This window comes from Struthio camelus, chromosome 8, assembly GCF_040807025.1.
Source record: "Struthio camelus isolate bStrCam1 chromosome 8, bStrCam1.hap1, whole genome shotgun sequence".
Classification (NCBI taxonomy): Eukaryota; Metazoa; Chordata; class Aves; order Struthioniformes; family Struthionidae; genus Struthio; species Struthio camelus.
Window position 1 is genome coordinate 4,516,819 of NC_090949.1, and position 17,656 is coordinate 4,534,474.

Sequence of the window (17,656 nt, forward strand, 5' to 3'; positions counted from 1 at the left end):
GGTCTGGGGCTGGCCGGGGGCAGAGCAGGGCACGCCGTCCGCGCGCGTGTCCTCGTGCTCGCTGGAGGCAGGGGAAGGTCCCGCCGCAGACCGAGGCTGGGAGTTGGGGTCCTCGCGGCCACCTTGAGCAGCGTGGTATTTTCTCCCCCGAGAGCTGGGCAGCGGAGCGCCGGTGGCGCTGGAAAGCCTTACCTCCACTCAAAACCGCTGCAGGCAACGTCAAAGGGGTCCTTGAATGTTTTCACGTCTAAGAAGCAGCAGGCACAAACTGCTGTCTTGAAAAATCCTGAGACTGGTAATCCAAACCCACGCGGCAGCCTTCTCCAGGGAAATCAGGGCTGTGCTGGAGACATGAAGTACCACTCACGAGAAATGGCTGCTGCGATCACAGTCAGCTCCCCAAATTGCCTCCAACGAGCGTCGCTTCCCACCGGTGCCGCGTCCCTCCTGGGACCCCCCCTCACCTCTGCTTGGTGGCAGCCCCTGCGCCCGTGGCCAGGCTGGAGGACGCTGGCCATGGCAGTGCGTCCCCCAGCCCCTCACCTCCACCCCAAACCTGGCTACTAGGCTACCAGCAGGCTCCAAATGCAAAGCAATAGGTAATTCATCCCTATCATCCCTTACCTGAGCTTCTCTGCAGTAGTGCTGGAGGCTGAGGACCCCAAAGAGGCCAGTCCCCACACCATAGTGGTTTGCTGAGCACCTGGTGGCCTCTTCTTGGTGGCACCATCAAGCTGGTGGCGGTGAAAGTAAGGATGAGCAAAATCCAGCTCTTCATGTCCCCTCCACGGCGAGAGTATTCTGGAGGGAACCACCGTAGCCTGCTGGGCCCAACGGGAGAAGCAGAAGGGCTGAAAGGTCTCCCACCAGCGTCCACCTGTACCCACTCCCCCCTCCATGCCCTATGGCCATCACGCAACCGCGGTGCAGGGCTAAAAGCCGTTTGGGATCAGACCTAGGGCCTGAAGAAGCCCAGGGGCAAGCAAGGAGAGCCAGCAGAGACTGATGGTTGTGGTAGACAGCCGTAGGGATACGGATGCCCAAAGGAAAGCTCACGTCAGCCTCAAACGGGAGACAAAGATATTTACTGCTGCTGGCTTGAGCAGAATAAGGCCCTTGCTGGTGAGGGACGACAGTGGCCCTTTCCTTCCCAGGGTGCTAAAAAGCGAGGCAGGGCTCTGGCTCCCGGCTCTCCTGGATTTGGCTGCGTGGCCAAGGAGGTTAAAACACTGGGGCGATCCTCGGGCTGTGCTTCTTTCTGGGCAGCCCGGATCCCCGGCGGGGAGACGCGCTTGCCCCGTCCAGCCCGCCCAGGCGTTTAATAAGAGAGGGACAGCAAGGCCTGAGACACCAAGCGACTTGCCCAGGGGTGAGGCCGCGGGTCTCTTGAGGCCAGCGCGGCCCGAATCGCTGCTTTCGAGGCTCAGCGCGTAAGGGATGAACGCGGCTGCTGAGAAACGGGACGGAGAACGCAGAAAGAAGGGCGTTTTCTTGTTCTTGCCTTCTCTCGACGAGCCGTTCCTGGAGGCCCAGCAAAACCTGTTCCTGTTGACCAGGACGTGGACCTGGATGCCAGGCGTGATGCCGCAGGCCCCGAGGCTCTCCCCTGCCTTCACGCACACCGGGCAGGTCTGAATCCCAAATCCACGCTCGCGTGAGGTGACCCAAAAGCCGCCTGGTCTGCTCCGCCTGCTTCGCGGAAACGGGCTGGAAGCCCTCGGCGCAGCCAAGGCTGTGGGATGAGAGAGACGTCACAGGGCACCCAGCTTTGGCGGCTTAATTTCTTTTGTGAAATCAAAATCACTTATGAGTTTAGGGAGAGCACAAAACGGTGTACGAGCCCTCTCCTGGAGCTGCTATCGCTTAATCGCACGTTCACGCACGCCCCAACTCTTTACCTGAAATATTGTTCCAAACCTGCCGCTTGTGCAGAATTTCTGGTTTTACCAGGGATAACAAACCCTTAAAAACTGCAGCTCGTAAAGGAAATGCTGACACGGCCTAAATTGGCAGCGCGCTCTGCTATAACCCGACGCCCTCCCCGCGGTTTGCACAGCAACACGACGTGCCCCAAAACTTTGCTCCGGGCTCTGGACATCCCAAATGATCGTTGTGCCCCCCCGCCCCAACCAGTGCATTTGAACAGCTCGAAATTTTGGCAGCTGCTCTCCCCGTCGCGTTCGCTTTGGGGCTGGTAATTCTGATTGAAGCTGTCACACGACAGTCAAACTTCCTGCAGGGAATTAGAGCCCGAAAACTTTTCGCGTGAGGGACGCGCGTGCCTCTGCAGGCAGCCGTGGCGACGCGAGCTGCCAAACTTCTCCGCTCGCACTGATGCCGGGCTCTCTCTGCAGCCTGGCAGCGATGGAAAGCACTGACCGCTGGTACTTTCTCTTTTTTTAATCTCGCCCACCTCCAAGGGGCCCTTGTCAGACGTGACACTCGCGACCCGGAGAGACATCACTCATTTTCCAGCCGCTAAGAAAGCTCCTGCCCGGCAGTCAGCGGCAAGCCGGAGCAGCCGGAAAGGGAGAAGTAACAGGGAGAGAAAGGGCGAGCGTGGTTTGCAGGCACAAGCAGACGGGAAAGGAACCGAGGAAACGATTCGTCCGCGCCCAGCGAATTAACCGGTTTCCTGCGTTGCCTCTCGAGCGCAGCCGGGCTCCTCCAGCTCTGCCCAGGAGCCCCAGCAGCAACCAGCTGCGCAAAGCGTCCGGGTGCTGGCGGCCGGCGAGAGCCCCGGCAGCGCCTTGGCTCCCCGCCTGGGCTCTCCGCCCCGGCTTTCGTGGCTCAGCACCCCAGCAAATAACCCCGTGCCTCGCATTTCTCTGCTTTACCGGGCCAAACCTCACCCCTTCTTATCGAGCTCTTGCTCAGCTAGCCAATGCCAACCTCTGCTCAGGGAGCGAAGCGTTAACCAGAAAGATCCCCCAAAAGCAAACGAACGTCCGCAGCCTTGCTCTTCCTCGCCCGAGGCTGGGGCCGGCCTCAGACCCGCTCGCAGGCGTTTTGACGCTGCTCTGCGTTCCCGAGAGGTGCTGGGTTTTGGTCCCTCAAGGGTCCCCATGTCCTCTGCCCGGATCCGAGAGCAGGGCGTTACGTTGCCGTCAAGGTGAGCGGTTTTCATCTAGGGCATCGAGGCCAGGCCTTGGCACGGGACGAGCAGGCGGTTGTCCTAGGCGGCAGGCTGACACGGGGGGATGTCCAAGGCGGAGAGCAAAATGGCCGCAGTCCTGCAAAGCCGAGCTGCGGAGGGACAGGGCGACGCCCCTCATCTCTTCCTCTTCCCCACCCACTGCTGCCTCCCGTCCCCCCCAAAACCCTCTCTCCCCTCTTCTTTGGTAAGAGGGCTGCGCCCCAGTCCTGCCCCTTTCACCACGCGGGATGGGGACGCGCACGTTTTCGCGCTGCAGAGCTACGTCTCAGCCATCTGGGCTGAACTTCTTTGTGTTCGGAATATTTTTATAGGCCTGTTTTTTAACCAGTGACTGGGCCCCTGGCACTGCACGCAGAGGTCCTCTGCTGGGCAGAGTCCTGCCTTCGCCGGTGGGGATGGCTGGCTGGTCTCCTGAAACAGCCCCAGGGGAACGTGGTGCTGCACAACACCCAGCCGAAGGCGAATCGCTCAACGGGAGTTTGGCCAAGTCGGCCTGAGGCTGCCGGTGTCTGTGGGCCTCCACGACGCCGGTTTCTGTATTGATTCCCTTCGCGCTTTTCTCTGTGTGCTTCCTCCTTCAGAGAGAGCCCGGGACTATCTGCACAAGAGCGGGCGGTTCATCGTCATCGGTGGGATCGTCTCGCCCGTACACGACTCCTATGGCAAGACGGTGGGTTGTCCCCCTTGTCCCTTTCTCGCGTACGCACGCAACGTTATGTCTGGGACCCGAGGTGAGCGCTGGGCGGCTCTGCTCGTCTCCGTGATCTTGTCGCACACCTTGCAGGGAGCCCTTCTCTCCGCGGTGCAGCTCCAGGAGGCCTTGACACCATGGGGAAATCTCCAAGAGGAAGGAGAGAATAAAAACACTTCTAATTCTCTTTCTTATCCTGCAGATAAAAACTGCCCTGTGAGACCCTAAAAGCAGCCAAATTACTAGAAAGCAAAGAGAAATGTTCTCCTCCAAAGTGACGGTGCATGTTTTATGGGTCGTTTTGCTTAAATCCCATGATTTTAAAGCCACATTCGATTCGAGGGAGGGCCACAATACAGACGTAGACCTTTAAAAGCACATTTTGGAGAACAAAATGCAGAGTTGGAGAGAGATTCCTCATCTTCTGAAAACTGCAGAAATTTCCTGAAGAAATGACCGTTCCCGGGGCTAACCCATCCCCGGGTTAGGAAGCTCTGAGCATCTCTCAGCGCCCGCCTGGTTTTGTAACCAAAATCCAGGCAAGGCAAGGACCCCTCTCCCCTTGGGTACCTTAAGTAACCCCTTGCAGGCAGGAATGACTATTCAGAGCCCGTCTCCTTTTAGCACGTCCGGTCCTCTGCCTCAAGAAAGCCCGCAGCAGGTTTTTGCATGGGGAACCGACTCAGATTGCAAAGGGGGCCGGGGCCGGGGACAAGGCTCGCCTCCGCGCTACCGTCCCGTCTCTGCTCTCTCGCAGGGCCTCGTCTCGAGCCGCCACCGCCTGACCATGTGCCAGCTGGCCGTGCAGGCCTCTGACTGGATCAGGTGAGTGCCAGCCCGCGCGCCGCCGGCGGGCCGGGGAGCCTCGCGCAGCCCCGGGGCAAGGTCAGGATCCTGCGCGCCCCGCAGCCGCCGGGGCCCAGCGCCGCCGCCAAAGCGAAATCCCCTTCAGGCTCCCCGCGCAGTAGCTGGCACCCCAATCAGCTAAGCAGGCAGGGTGCAATTAAAGCAAGCCCCCGGTAATTAGGTTAATTATGCACTGGCCAAGTTATAATTTGCATGGGAAGGAGGAGTTGGAGTCACGGCTCTGCTGCTGGGGAGGAGGGAGCGAGCACATCCGGGCAAAAGCAAAAGTCCTCGCGGGCTTTGCAGGTCACGGCAAAATCCTCCTCCGCTCAGGAGAGGGTAACGCCAAAAGGGTGGAAACAAGCTCTCGCCAGCGACGGAGGAGCCAAGGGGGTGCAGAGGAGAGCGGAGCCGGGGACAAGGCACAGGGAGGGACTGCCAGAGCGTCAGAGGGAGAGGGAAGGAAGGACGGAGAAGGGAGGGAGGGAAGGACGGAGAAGGGAGGGCAGGAGAAGAAGAGACAGCTTGATCCCGAGCCTGCGGGGCTCGGCAGCGCCGCTGCCCACGCGCACGCTGTCCCACCACCAGCAAGGCCGCTTGGCCGGGAGTGCAGGACACATGAAGTCGGGCCACCGCAGCCCACAGGCAGCACTTTGCCAGTCATCATGCTGCCTCTGGCTGCCTGAGCTCTCGGCTGAGCTTTTTCCTGCTCCAGCCAAAGCATCATTAAAAAAACAGGGCGTTCTTCTTCTAGTTGAGCAGAAAACCAATGACAGGCCTTAGATCATCCTTTAACGAAGTCCTGCTCGTTTCCAGAGGAAGCACGAGATCCCATCTCCTGCTTCTCTGCTTGATCCCACCTGACTAGCTTCTTGGCGCCCTATTTCCTCCTGCTCTTTTCGAGAGGGCAGACGGCAGCGGGACCCTGAGCAGCTTCCCAGCCTCAGCGTTTGCCAGATCTGCTCTCAGAGAGCCGGTCAGGCCTCATTGCATGAGCGGGGCTGGCGACGAGCAGGGTTGTGCCCAACCGTCTCACCTCACCCGTCCCCACCAAGCTCCTGCTCCGCCAGGCCTGGCAGGGACCTCTGCTGAAGAGGCCCAGGGAGGGACCCACAGCATTTTACAGATCCTCCATCCTGCTTTAATACCATTTTTGTGAAAAAAAGAAAAAAAAAAGCCAAATGCGCTGGGGTGTGCATCTCCAACAGACCCAGCTGTTGCCCGCACAGGGACAAAGCCACTGGGAAGAGGCGGGGGGACGGTTGGAGGGAGGACGTGGCACCTGGTAGAGTAAGCAGGGCTGCTCCTAGCAGCGGGGGAGATTGCGAGGTGAGGAGGTCGGAGCCGGAGCCGCTAGCCAACGCTGTTGCCTTGCTGTGCTCCCCACAGGGTGGACCCCTGGGAGTGCTACCAGGACACCTGGCAGACCACCTGCAGCGTGCTGGAGCACCACCGCGACCTGATGAAAGTGAGTCAGCCCTGAAGCCGCTGGTGCCCCCCGGGGAGGGTGGCCGCAGAGGGGAACGTGGGTGGCACAGGCATTAACACAAATGCCATCCAACACCATCAAGCTGGTGGTCTCACACCGACACGTGGATGAGCAAAGACCAGTCTACGGCTGGGATGGACTGAAACAACAGTTGCAGAATCACACCTGAAATTCCCAGCTGGAAGGAGTGCACAAAATACCTTATCCCACCCCTTTTGTATTCCTTCCCTGGCGGAAAAAGCAAAACAGGCCTCTTGCATTAGGTCCTCACGTCATTCCCAGTAAGTAGGAAACAGTCAAGTTTTTGCTCTTTATAAAGGAGCAGTTGATTGCCAGGGACTGGGTAAATATGTCATTTAAAGCAGAACTTCACTGCTTTCCAAAAACTGATTGAGGAAAGGGTCACCAAAACATTCATGTATGCTAACGAGGCAAAAAGGGAGGTATGGCTCTGATCCCACCGCAACTCAAACGAGCACCACCTCCAGCTAGAGACAGCACCTGCCCAAGTGCCCTGCAGATCGGGAGCAGGGCACAAGTCAAAACAGGGTGACAGGGGTTAGCTGTAAGCTAAATTATTAATCCTGACAACTCACTCAATCCCAAGGGGAAAGAGGAGAGAGAAAAAGAGTCCCAGCTTATCAGCTGAACAGCTCAGCAGATCCAAAACTGCTGCATTAACCAGTAGGAGTGACTCAGCAAGCCAGCAAAATTCAAGAGCTGGAAAATCCCCAGAGAATACAGATTTCAGGAGAAGTCTCTTGAAATGCCCAGGTAGCCCCAAGAGCCAGGAGGCTGCGAGACTCCCTTTGCGGTAACCACTAGGGCAGGGAGAGATGTAAAGGGAGCTGCCAATGTTTAGATAAAGTGAACAAACCAAGGATAAGTGAAAAAAAAACAGTAAAATATAGCGTAATACAAACTTACAGGCAGCCTACCCAGAGCCAAAGAGAAGGGACTGGAAAGAGGAGAAGGTGGCAGCTTGCAGGGATAGGAGGCCACACAGCCAGCAAGCACTGGGGCTTGAAGAAGACAGTAAGTAGGCTGTTGGGCAAGGCAGAGCGTAGGTGCGCGTGCAGCATGTGCCTGGAGGGGATGCAGGGCAGAGCGGCTGCTCCCTGTCATAGGATCGGGGACGCTGGCTGCGCTGAGCAGCACTAAGGGATCTTCCCACGAGGAGCTGCCGAGCTGCGCACGTAGGCGTGGGACTCCTCGCTGCAGCATGCTGAAAGTTCACACCGCTTCAAGAAGCAACGGGACAAATTCACGGGGAAAAATATCCAAAGACACCGTGTCTCCATGCAACGAGGGGCAAATGCAGTGCGACTCACAGTTCTTGTTTGAGCTTTATTTCCAAATAACATCAGCTGACCTAGCAGGATGCCTGTGACTGCCGGAGAACTTGGCGTAGGAGACAGGGAGCCTCTGAACTGGGTGCTGCCCGGGATGCCTGCGGTCCTCGTGCAACCCCAGGGGCCACAGAGGAGTCAGAAGAGGCCAGGTTTACTCCCAGGGTATATGTAAATCGATGGGTTTACACCTCTCTCCCCTGTTGCAGAGAGTGACGGGCTGCATCCTCTCCAATGTGAACACCCCCTCCATGACCCCGGTGATCGGACAGCCCCAGAACGAGTCTCCACAGCCCATCTACCAGAACAACAACACCGTTTCCAACAAGCCCACCGCAGGTAGGTCTCGCAGGCAAAGGGAGAGGAGGAGGCAGCTGCCTACCCTGCCCTTCCCCTCTAAAACTGCCAAACTCACGCTCATTTGGGTCGAGTCCTCTCGTTAGCTCCCGGGAGGTCTTCCTTCTCTTCCTCCTCTCACTGCTGATGGTGAAGCACATCTTCCCCTTTTGCCAAACACACCCGTTTCCCTCATCCTCGTTTCAGTCTTTCAGGGCATCCGCACCCCTAGAAACGGAAAAAGAGTAGGGCACTTTCATACTTCACAAGCCCAGGGTCTCTGGGCTCAGCGAGAGACACTTCCCCACCCCTCACAACTGCCATTTAGTTTTGGTTGAGGCGAAACATTCCCCCATTGTAAATAAAAGATTTCTACGCCTCCGCAATAATATTAAGTTGACCTATGCCCATGATCCTGGTGAAAACTAGTCCAGCTCCTTCTGCTCTCCTGACTACCTGTTCCTGCCCTTCCCCTCTGCATTTGTGTGGCCACACAGCAAGTCAGAGCAGGCAACTGCTCCAGATGAAAAATAATCATTTGAATTTGGGGGTTACTCAGGCCAGGTCTCTTGTTAGACTCATTGCACGAGCCCCGGGGCAGAGGGATCCAAGGCCAGGGGGGAGGAGGAATTACCAACTAGGACCTCAACGGGAACTCAGAATGGCTTTAAATGGTTGTGAAGTTGCGCTTGACTTTAATTTGATGATGTCTAATCAGATAGACCAATGAAGAGAAAGGATATTTCGTTCTTAAGGTGTGCCTGCAAAGGGAACGGTTAGCAGGAGAGGTAACAAAGTTGTATCCCCAGTGACAGAGGGGGATGTGGGACATCGAAGTATGAGCTAGGGAGAAGGGGAGGGCAAAGGAGATTACTGAAATCCCATAAAAACCAAACATCTGGTAATTTGTAGTGATTTTAGCTGTCTAGCAGGTCTCTTAAAGGCATGGTGTTGCTTTCCCCTGAGAATTAAGACTAAGCTGTCTGCAATGGGGATGGGGAGTGGGGAGAGAGGTTCCCGTGCACGGGAATATCTCGCAGGATTAGTGCGGCCAGCAGCACTTTGGGCTGGTAGGTCGGCCACGAAGCAGCCTTTCTCCAATTTATTTTTCTTCTTCTTGACCTTTAGCAAAGATCTTGGGGAAGGTGGGAGAAAGCCTGAGTCGGATTTGCTGTGTTCGCCCACCAATGGAGCGCTTCACCTTTGTGGGTAGGTATGGGGAAACACCCAGCATCATCCCTGCTTCTGCTTCAGGCCCTAGTCTTCCTCCCCTGTCCCACCTCATGGCGAGGACCTGGATCCCATGCGCTGCCTTTTGGGCCAGAGTTGCACCAAAACCTGCAGTGCCCAAATTCAGCTACAGTCAGGTGACGTGAGCCTTCCCGCGGCTCACCAGCACCGGGGCCCAGTCCGGCCCTCGGCTCAGCCACTGCCGGCCCCAGTGAGCCTGATGCTCAGCGTGGCCACGCGGTGCCCGGCTGTACAGACACGAGTGGTCGCAGTACATCTTTGATACAGCTCGGGCAGTGCCAGGCACAGGCAGGGCAGGGGTGCATGGAAGTGGGGTTCGGTCCCTTTTTTCTGACTGCTCCAAGGGGCTGACCCAACACCCCATGCGACAGCTAACGAGCCACCCTGGCGCCCTGAGGAGCTTGGGACGCTAGCACCTCTCTTCTTCTTTTCTCCCAGATGAAAACGCGAACTTGGGGACAGTGATGAGATACGAGGAGATTGGTGAGTACACAGCCCCTTCCTCGTTTGATGTGTTGCTCCAGCTCCTCGGGGCCAAAGCCACATAAGAAATTACGTGGCAAATGAAGGATGCTGGACCGTCACCTCCCCATGGTGCCGGCCATCTGGGCTCAGGGCTGGAGCAGGAGCCACACGAAGCTGTCCTGAGCCAATTCTCCCTCTCAGAGAAGCAGCAAAAAACCAGGGGCCAAGCGGCAGGGGACCCGATTCCCAGCTCCAGCGCTGATTTGCCACGATGTAATGCCAATCGCATTAATGCCGAGGGCCCTAAAAGTCACCTCGAGGACTGTGAAACCTACCCTCGAGCTTCCAGTACAAGATATAGCATGTTCCTCGAAAGGTTTATTTCACCCCCTTCATGGCACGCACTGGGGCCCATGGTGAGGGGACCCAACACCCTGCTGGACCCCACTGAGGCTGGCTGTCACACTAGCAGAGAGGCAGACACAGACCCCCAAGAGGTCCCAAAGAGGATCTGGGCCAGCACCTGGTGCCAAATGACCAACATCTTCGCGTTTCTCACCACCCTGCAGAGCTTTGCCTGCAGCAGCAGCCGGAGCAACTTTCCCTGCCTTTAGCCCAGCAGAGGCTCTCTGGCCCCAAGGAGCCCCAGCACCTCTTTCAATTAGCTGTTTCATACCGGTTCACCGTGTTGCAATGCCCCTTACGCCTCCATCAGTCACGCTGGGCTCTACCAGCGGAGACTGGCCCACCGGCAGCTTGCTAGAGTTTCTAAGCCCTGGTTCATCAGTTAGCACTTTTCCCTTCAAGCAAGCAGCCAGGAAGCTTTCAGAACAACAGAGGTACCTCCTAATGACGGCACCACAGGAAGCCCAAAGGCCGCCTACAAATGCCAAACCAGGGAAGGCACCTTCACGTGTGGGAGAAAGGGCTGGGGTGGGCAGTCTGCGCTAGCCGTGGCCTCTTCTCGCTCCTCCTTACTTGAGCGGTTTTGCAGCTTTCCACTGGTGCTGGTTTCCACGTGCGCTAGGTCCCTCCAGAGCCAGAGAGTCCTTTGGGGTGTCCGCTCAGTCTTGTGTGCGAGGGTGCAAATCGGCTCCCACCTCTGAGCTTTTCTGTTTCTTTTCTTCAGAGCTTCGCATCTTACTGCTGTGCGGCAGCGACCTGCTGGAGTCCTTCTGCATCCCCGGTCTCTGGAACGAGGCTGACGTGAGTGGCTGCTGCGCGCCCCTCTCTGCTCCCCTTCTCCCAGCCTTCACTCCTCTGTCTCTGCTTTCCCCTACCATAACCTTCCCCAAAACACAGCTTTCCTGAGTGCCTGATCAGCTCCTTTTGGAAACCAGGAGCTGGGTACTGCCATCCCCACGGCTCCCTGAACCCCAACCCGAACCCAAACCCTTCCTTCTCCCTGCCACACGGGCCAGCCTGAGTGACAGGGGGTTTCCGTGTCCAATCCACACAACCAGCTCAACCTTCTGTCAGGTTAGATCTAAACCCTGTTTCTGTTCACATCTGCTTCTCTCACCACCTTCACCCAGAGGACAGAGAGAGTCCCCCAAGGTTGCAGCTGCTGCAGGGTAAACCTTTCCTAAGGGATTTTGAAAGGATGCGCTCCCACTCGTTTTCTCTTATGAGCAGATGGCATTAAGCCCATTTAAGTCTTAACAGAGTGGAGTGCGGAAGCAGGAAATAAGAGGTTTACAAAAGTCATCATAAGAGGTGTTATCCTGATGTTAGAAGTTAAAGACATTTAAAACCAACTTGAAATAACATCCTCTTAATCAGAGGCCTTTCCTGCAGTGCTAGGTACCCAAACATCCATCTTTACGGAGACCAAGAAGTGAAAAAACCTGACTTATTTCACAAGTCCAAACTGAGTGAAGTAATATTTTCACGGCACCTATAGGGATCAAATTAATATGATCCTTAGCACATTTGGAGCAGAAAGCAGAATCAGTGCTGGGAACTTTGAATAAGGAATGTGAAACCAATACAGATGGGAATAAGAAAACTGTGTGGTCACTAGAAAGAGTCCGTCAGGATCACAGCAGCTTCCACAGAAGATGACGAACTCACTGAGCGCGTTTGACTGACCGTCAGAAGAGACTGGTAGAAAGGAGAAATAAAAACACACAGGAAAGAGGCACCCACTGGCATGGGCAAGGCCAGTACACGCACTCCAGCATCCATGGGAAGGCAAGTCTTTTCAACTTTGTCTCGAAAACTCGTCCAGATGATCCCCAACCCCAGCCACTTCATAGGTGAGCCCCAAGGAAACCAACCACACCCGCAGCTATAGTGAGATCAACAGGGAGAACCTGCGACCGCATCCAAATCTCAGAAATGAGCTCCCTGTTTTCCTGCTGTCTCAGGATAAACAACAGCAAAGGCACTGCAAAATCCACCCCCCCCCCCCCGAAGGTATTTTCCCCCTCCCTTGCAAAGGGGGATCAACCCACCACAGGCAACAAAGTACGTCCCCCGCCAATGCAAGCACCTCCATGAAGGTGCCTAGCTCTATGTTTCGTTGCTCACGTCGGCACTTATACTCCCAAAATATTTGGATTTAGGCCTAATTAAATGCCCTGAAATGCCACCAAACTTGGCCACCGAGAGCCCTTCTCAAGTTCATTGCCACAACTTACATGGAGTAAAAACGCTGCCTCCCACTCCGTACTCCCACCCTTGCAATTCCAGTCAAATGTGTGGATGACTAAGGCAGTAACAGGGTCAGCTCACTCCAGATACTGCTGTCCCTGTTTAAAAGAGTAGTATTTTCACAGGAGGAAAGGAGCCTTAAGGAGAAAAGTTGGTTTACTGACTCATTCATTCCCTACAGTGCTCTAGGATTGTAGCAGAGAACTGCTGGAAATGAAAAATGCTTCAGCCAGCTGGACAAGATGCTTCTTACACATGCCAGTGAAAGCATATTGCTCACAGCAGTCAAAATGGTGCTGAGCTGTGGGATCTGATCTGGCTCTTCACTAAAATTAGACAGTCGAGGGAGTGTCTGTTTCCAGGGGGGAAAAAAAAAAACAAAAAAAGCACCATCTCCAGGTTCAGAGAACCATCCTCCTTTCTTCTCAGCTAAGGACTTGGCCAGACCAATCCATATGGCTCCAGGTTGCTAGGAAACACCATCCTCCCCGTTCTGGTGAGGACCTCATCGTAGGGATCCATACATCACCTCCAGGTTGCTAAGAAACCTCTTTCCTTCCAGCCTGATGAAAACCTGGCCACAGAGATCCACAGAGCATCATCTCAGGGATAACAATAAATTCATAAATTAAACGATGCATAAATAAATAGAACCAGGGCTGAATGGATGTCAAGTGAACATGCCTGGTTCAGCTGTCTGCCTCCTCCACAGCTCAGAAAGCTCCCTAACCTTAAGCATCCTTAAATCTCTCTACTATTTCCAACACCAGCTGCTATTAATCCTAATTAGCTGGCAGATACCTCCTCTGAAAGGCAGAAAATCTGAGACAAAACAGGTCTTGAAGCTCAGGGCAAAGGACGTGAAAGGTGCGTGTCAAAGAACATGTAGAGATGGCATCCAGCTCCAGGACTGCCTCATGGGCTCCTGCTTTCTAAATTTGCTGAACTAGAACTATTTAGGATGAGCATGTTTTGTCCAAAGACTGGTGAGAGCAGTGGCAGTCGCCTGCACACGAGGGAAAACGGGCAGATCAGGGCCCATCACCTCCCCTGGAAACTCCTTCCTCAGCAGCTTTGATGCAAAACCAAAGTTTTCTCTGCCCGAGGCAGGGACAGCTCTCCTAGACCTCTACCAGGAACAACATGTCCATCCTGTTCCTAAACCCTTCCAGTGGGGCAGATTTCACGTCCTTGTCAGGCAACCTCTTCTAGAGCCACGCTGCTTTTATCATGACAAATTCTTCCTAAAGCCTAACCTGAATTTCCATTGGTAGGACCTAATCCTACTCCTTTTTATTCTATCTACCACAAACCACTGAGATTGTGTCGCCACTATCACCCCTTAATAAATCTGTGTTTCTGCCAGAGGCTATGCAGAAAGAAAGTAAATTAGAGACTAGCTCCATTCAAATCATCGCTAACGTTTCACTGAGCCCATAGCTTGGTTCAGGGGTGTTTTGGCAGGCAGTAAGTCTCTGTGTCTGCCTTGTTTTGTGCTGGGATGTTATAAAAAGAAGCCTCCGCTGTCTGCGTTGGTCCTAGATGGAGGTGATTGTTGGGGAGTTCGGGATCGTGGTAGTGCCACGGGACGGAGCAGACCCCGACCGGATCATGAACCATTCCTCAATACTCCGCAAGTACAAAGTAAGTGGATTCGCACAAGCCGGGACCATGCCTGTGGCTGAGGAAAGCCACAAGGGGATCCTCAGCTTCTCTGTACCTGGGCAGGCGTTTGGGCTTCACTGCCCCGCTTTCACAAGGCAAAATCTTCTCGTGAGACAGAATGGGAGCCCCCAAGTGCCACCCAGCCTGGCAGCTGGGGACGCGACACACCAAGCATCGGACCAGGCTGCTCTCAAAGGCCCTGGCTTCACCCCAGCCTTCAACTGGGATTAGCACCAGGGCTACCAAGTCACGGCCCCTGCCTGGCAGCCCAAGACCAGCCTGGGGCACCAGGCCGTCCTTGGGCAGAGCTGTGCCTGGTGGGGCAAGAGCCTGCTATGAGGAGCTTCCCTTTCCTTCTCTTTCTTCTTCCTCCACAGAACAACATCCTGGTGGTGAAAGACGACTCGAACCACCCAATGTCGGTCGTCAGCTCGACCAAAAGCAGGTGCGTGAGGCAGAAGGGCTCCTGCTATGGGGGGAGAGGGGTGCCCTCAGCCCAGCCTCCCCTGCTGTGTGTCTGAGCAGTTCCCAGCCAGCAACACCTAATGCCTAGGAGGACCACCCCGAGGGCAACCAAAGGCCTGGGGCACTGAGCCCCCCACATCCTACACCTGCCCCCGAAATGGTCGCTTTCTCCTGGTACCTGCTTGCTTTCCCCGCAGGGTCATTCAGCCCAACAGCTCCCCAGCAATACATTAAGCGCACTCACGTGAGCATGCACAGCCAGGGCAGCCAAGTGCTCGCACAACCACCAGACATAGGGTAACGGGCGCCCCCAGAGCCCGCCGGTGCCAGACCTGCCTCCCATATGGGCCCCCAGCCCTTACCCAGGCAAGCTCTGACTCCTTCTCCTCTCTTGCCTTCCCCGTTTCCCCAGACTGGCCCTGCAGCACGGGGACGGACATGTCGTGGATTACCTATGTCAGCCCGTCATTGACTACATCCTCAAGAGCCAGCTCTACATCAACGCCTCTGGTTAAGAGCCAGGGGCCTCGCAGCGAGACAGCCCTGTTGTCCCACTTCCCTACAACTCTCCATCACATTCCTCTCTCTCTCTCTCTCTGTGTGTGTCCCTCTCTCTCATGGCCTCCTGCCCGTGTCTGCCTCTCACTCCCGGCGCCAACGCTCCATAGTGCAGGAAAGTCCAGGGAACGGCGGCACAGACCAAAGGGGAACGGTTTGGTCTCTTTGGGGTACTGCCTTCCCCCTCGTATGCCAGGAGGGAGGCGACCAGTAAAATAGAGATGTGCTCAGTCTGCTTCAGGGGAGGCAGCTCCAACATCCTCCCTCCCAGCATGCCACTGGGAAACAGTCCCCCTGTCCATCCTCCCAGCATGCTCGAGAGCGGGGACGTTTCTTTTGCATCATCTTATGGCACATCAGCTCAATAAATCTAGGTAGATCTTTTTACTAATAGTTTTAGTGTGAGCCCCTTTGGCCTCTCGACTTGATGACCCACCTCTAAACAAATTGCGTTTGGTAGTGGGCAGGTCTAACACGATTGGCTCAGCGCCCCATGGCAGGCAGACCTCCTCAGGCCAGCAGTGGGACAACTTTGCTACTGACATCCTTCCCCTGGCCTTGAAAAATCACTGAGATGGTGTTTTTGGAGGGGAACAGAGACTTTAGCAAGCTTTTCTGCCAAAGATGTATTTAGTGGGGCAGGAACACCACGCCTCATCTTTCCTTGGCTGCAAATAAATCCACTCACCCCAAGATGTCCCCTAGACAAGCAGAGCTGAGGTGATGCTCTAACTCCAGCCTCCCATCAGAGGGGCAGCCCCCAGCACCTAGAAAGGGACCCGCCGTTGACTAGGCCAAGAAGCAAGGGAGGAAGAAAAGGGAGTAAACAAAGGGAGTAAGTAACCAGTGACCCAAAGCCACTGCCCAGAATCGCCCCCAAGCCTGACTATGAGTTTTGTAGGGGCTGGGTCCATCCTGTAGCATCGTCCCATGGCAACGGATGCGGCAGGGACAGGAGATGCTGATGGCTCTGGCACATCGGGGCTGAACTCCAGTAAGTCAGCGCATTTTGTTTCTGCACCTCAGGCTATCCCTCGGGCGTGACTAGGGGGAAAAGGCGGCAGATCATAGCGATAGCTCAGCCGTAATTGAAGAAAGTCACAGGGCTACGGACGCAGCTGGAGCTTACTGAACTTACTACCCTGCGGGCACTGGCACGGTAGAGCACAGAGCTCAGGAGAAGTCTGCTGCTCCAAAAGACATAAGCTGCTCCTTTCTAATCCCATCCCAGGAAAGACGTCCCAGCATCTTCCTCCTTCTTGCCTCCAGATCTTCATTTTATCTGTAAACTTCCCCCTTTGCCCTTCGTTCCTCCTATCTTCCTGTCCTTAAAGAGTTCATTAAATGCATGATATTTTCCCCCTCCCAAATTGGCTTTGGAAACTTCAAACCTCCCTTGGGACAAACCAATCTCCTGCTTTCCTGTCTATAACCCATGGGGCGAAATGCCAGGAAAGGCACCTAGTGGAGAAGTTTGCATTAAAACCAGGGCAGGTAACATGTTGCAATAGAAAATTGTGTTCAAGTCTTGCGCAGACCAGGGTTACTGAATTGGGCTGTTGCACTTGCTGTGTATCTCTAGAGCGCAAGGACCTACAGTCCCCTGCTTATCCTGACAACACAGCCTCTTGGAAAGATCATAGCTGAAAGGAGGAAGGTACAGTCCTGCTTTACTCTTCACCTTTTCCTATCCCTTTGCTCCTTCTAACCTTGTATATCTCTTTGGGATTAGCCCTCCTGTCTATACCTCCTTGACATCTGCCCATTCTCCATAAACTTGGACTAACTAGGTTTAGGGTAGCCCCATCACAGCCCTGTCCCAAAGCATAACTGCTGTCCGCATTGGCTTGGTGGCTTTTCGGCTTTCCCAGTGAAGTGCTGTGACTGGCCAGTGCCAAGGGACAGTGCTGTACTCACACCCCTGAAGGCTGAGCGTCCTCCAGGGTGTTCCAAGAGAAGACCTTAAGTTACATCAGTTTTTCTCTTTTTTCCCCTCTGAAGTCTAGAGAGGGTCACAAACTGCTCTAATGGAAGCTTCAAAGACAAGACATTGCACTAAATTTGATGACCTGCTGAATACAGCTGCCCTGTGTGCTGTGAATTTGTTACAGCCCGCTCCAGTAAAGGCAGCAAGCATCTCTGTAACAGCAAACACTACTTCAGGAAAGACAACCTAACCCACACGCATAAATTCCTTGCGGTGTGCGGGGCCTTACAAGCAGTAGCTAACAGCTCCTCCGAGGAGGTTATTGCCACTTCCCAGAAGGGAAAGCGTGAGACACACTACGGAAGGGACTTGCCCAAAGCAAAGCATTTGATTTGCTGCGAAGCAGAGCATTTGCCCATAGCTGCCCCATACGGAAAGGCCAGGGGCTTTTCCCGGCTGCTGCCCATAGCCTTTACTTGCTGGGGATTTCCCTTGGCATGGAGGGACTAGTTCAGAAACTGCTGTGGTCATTTCATGAAGGGCAATTTTGGCAGCTTGCCCAAACCAAGCTGAATCCCGCAGCTCCAGCTCTGATATCTCCCAGCAGCTGTAAATATATCTGGAGGGGTGAGGAAATACAGAGACACCAAACCAGACAGGGTGTCGAGAGAGTATAGAATCGGTGTGCAGGGACACCTCTTCTCCAGGGATGTCTTCAGTGAGTACAAGCGGCTAACTAACATCCCACTGAGCCCCCTTAGCTAACACAGCGGGCAGGTGCCCACAGCGGGACAACATCTCT

General features: G+C 55.0%; 1 protein-coding gene across 1 annotated transcript in view; it reads left to right on the plus strand.

Annotated features, from left to right (window-relative positions):
• Positions 1-17,316, plus strand: part of NMNAT2 (nicotinamide nucleotide adenylyltransferase 2) — a 30,496-nt gene extending 13,180 nt beyond the window's left edge. The window contains exons 2-11 of the mRNA XM_068952128.1: positions 3,739-3,827; positions 4,606-4,673; positions 6,084-6,162; positions 7,742-7,871; positions 8,997-9,077; positions 9,558-9,602; positions 10,714-10,790; positions 13,782-13,883; positions 14,282-14,349; positions 14,782-17,316. Of these exons, the coding sequence (XP_068808229.1) occupies positions 3,739-3,827; positions 4,606-4,673; positions 6,084-6,162; positions 7,742-7,871; positions 8,997-9,077; positions 9,558-9,602; positions 10,714-10,790; positions 13,782-13,883; positions 14,282-14,349; positions 14,782-14,884 (842 nt within the window). The 3' untranslated portion in view covers positions 14,885-17,316. The remainder of the gene's footprint in view (positions 1-3,738; positions 3,828-4,605; positions 4,674-6,083; positions 6,163-7,741; positions 7,872-8,996; positions 9,078-9,557; positions 9,603-10,713; positions 10,791-13,781; positions 13,884-14,281; positions 14,350-14,781) is intronic.
• Positions 17,317-17,656: the final 340 nt, after the last annotated feature.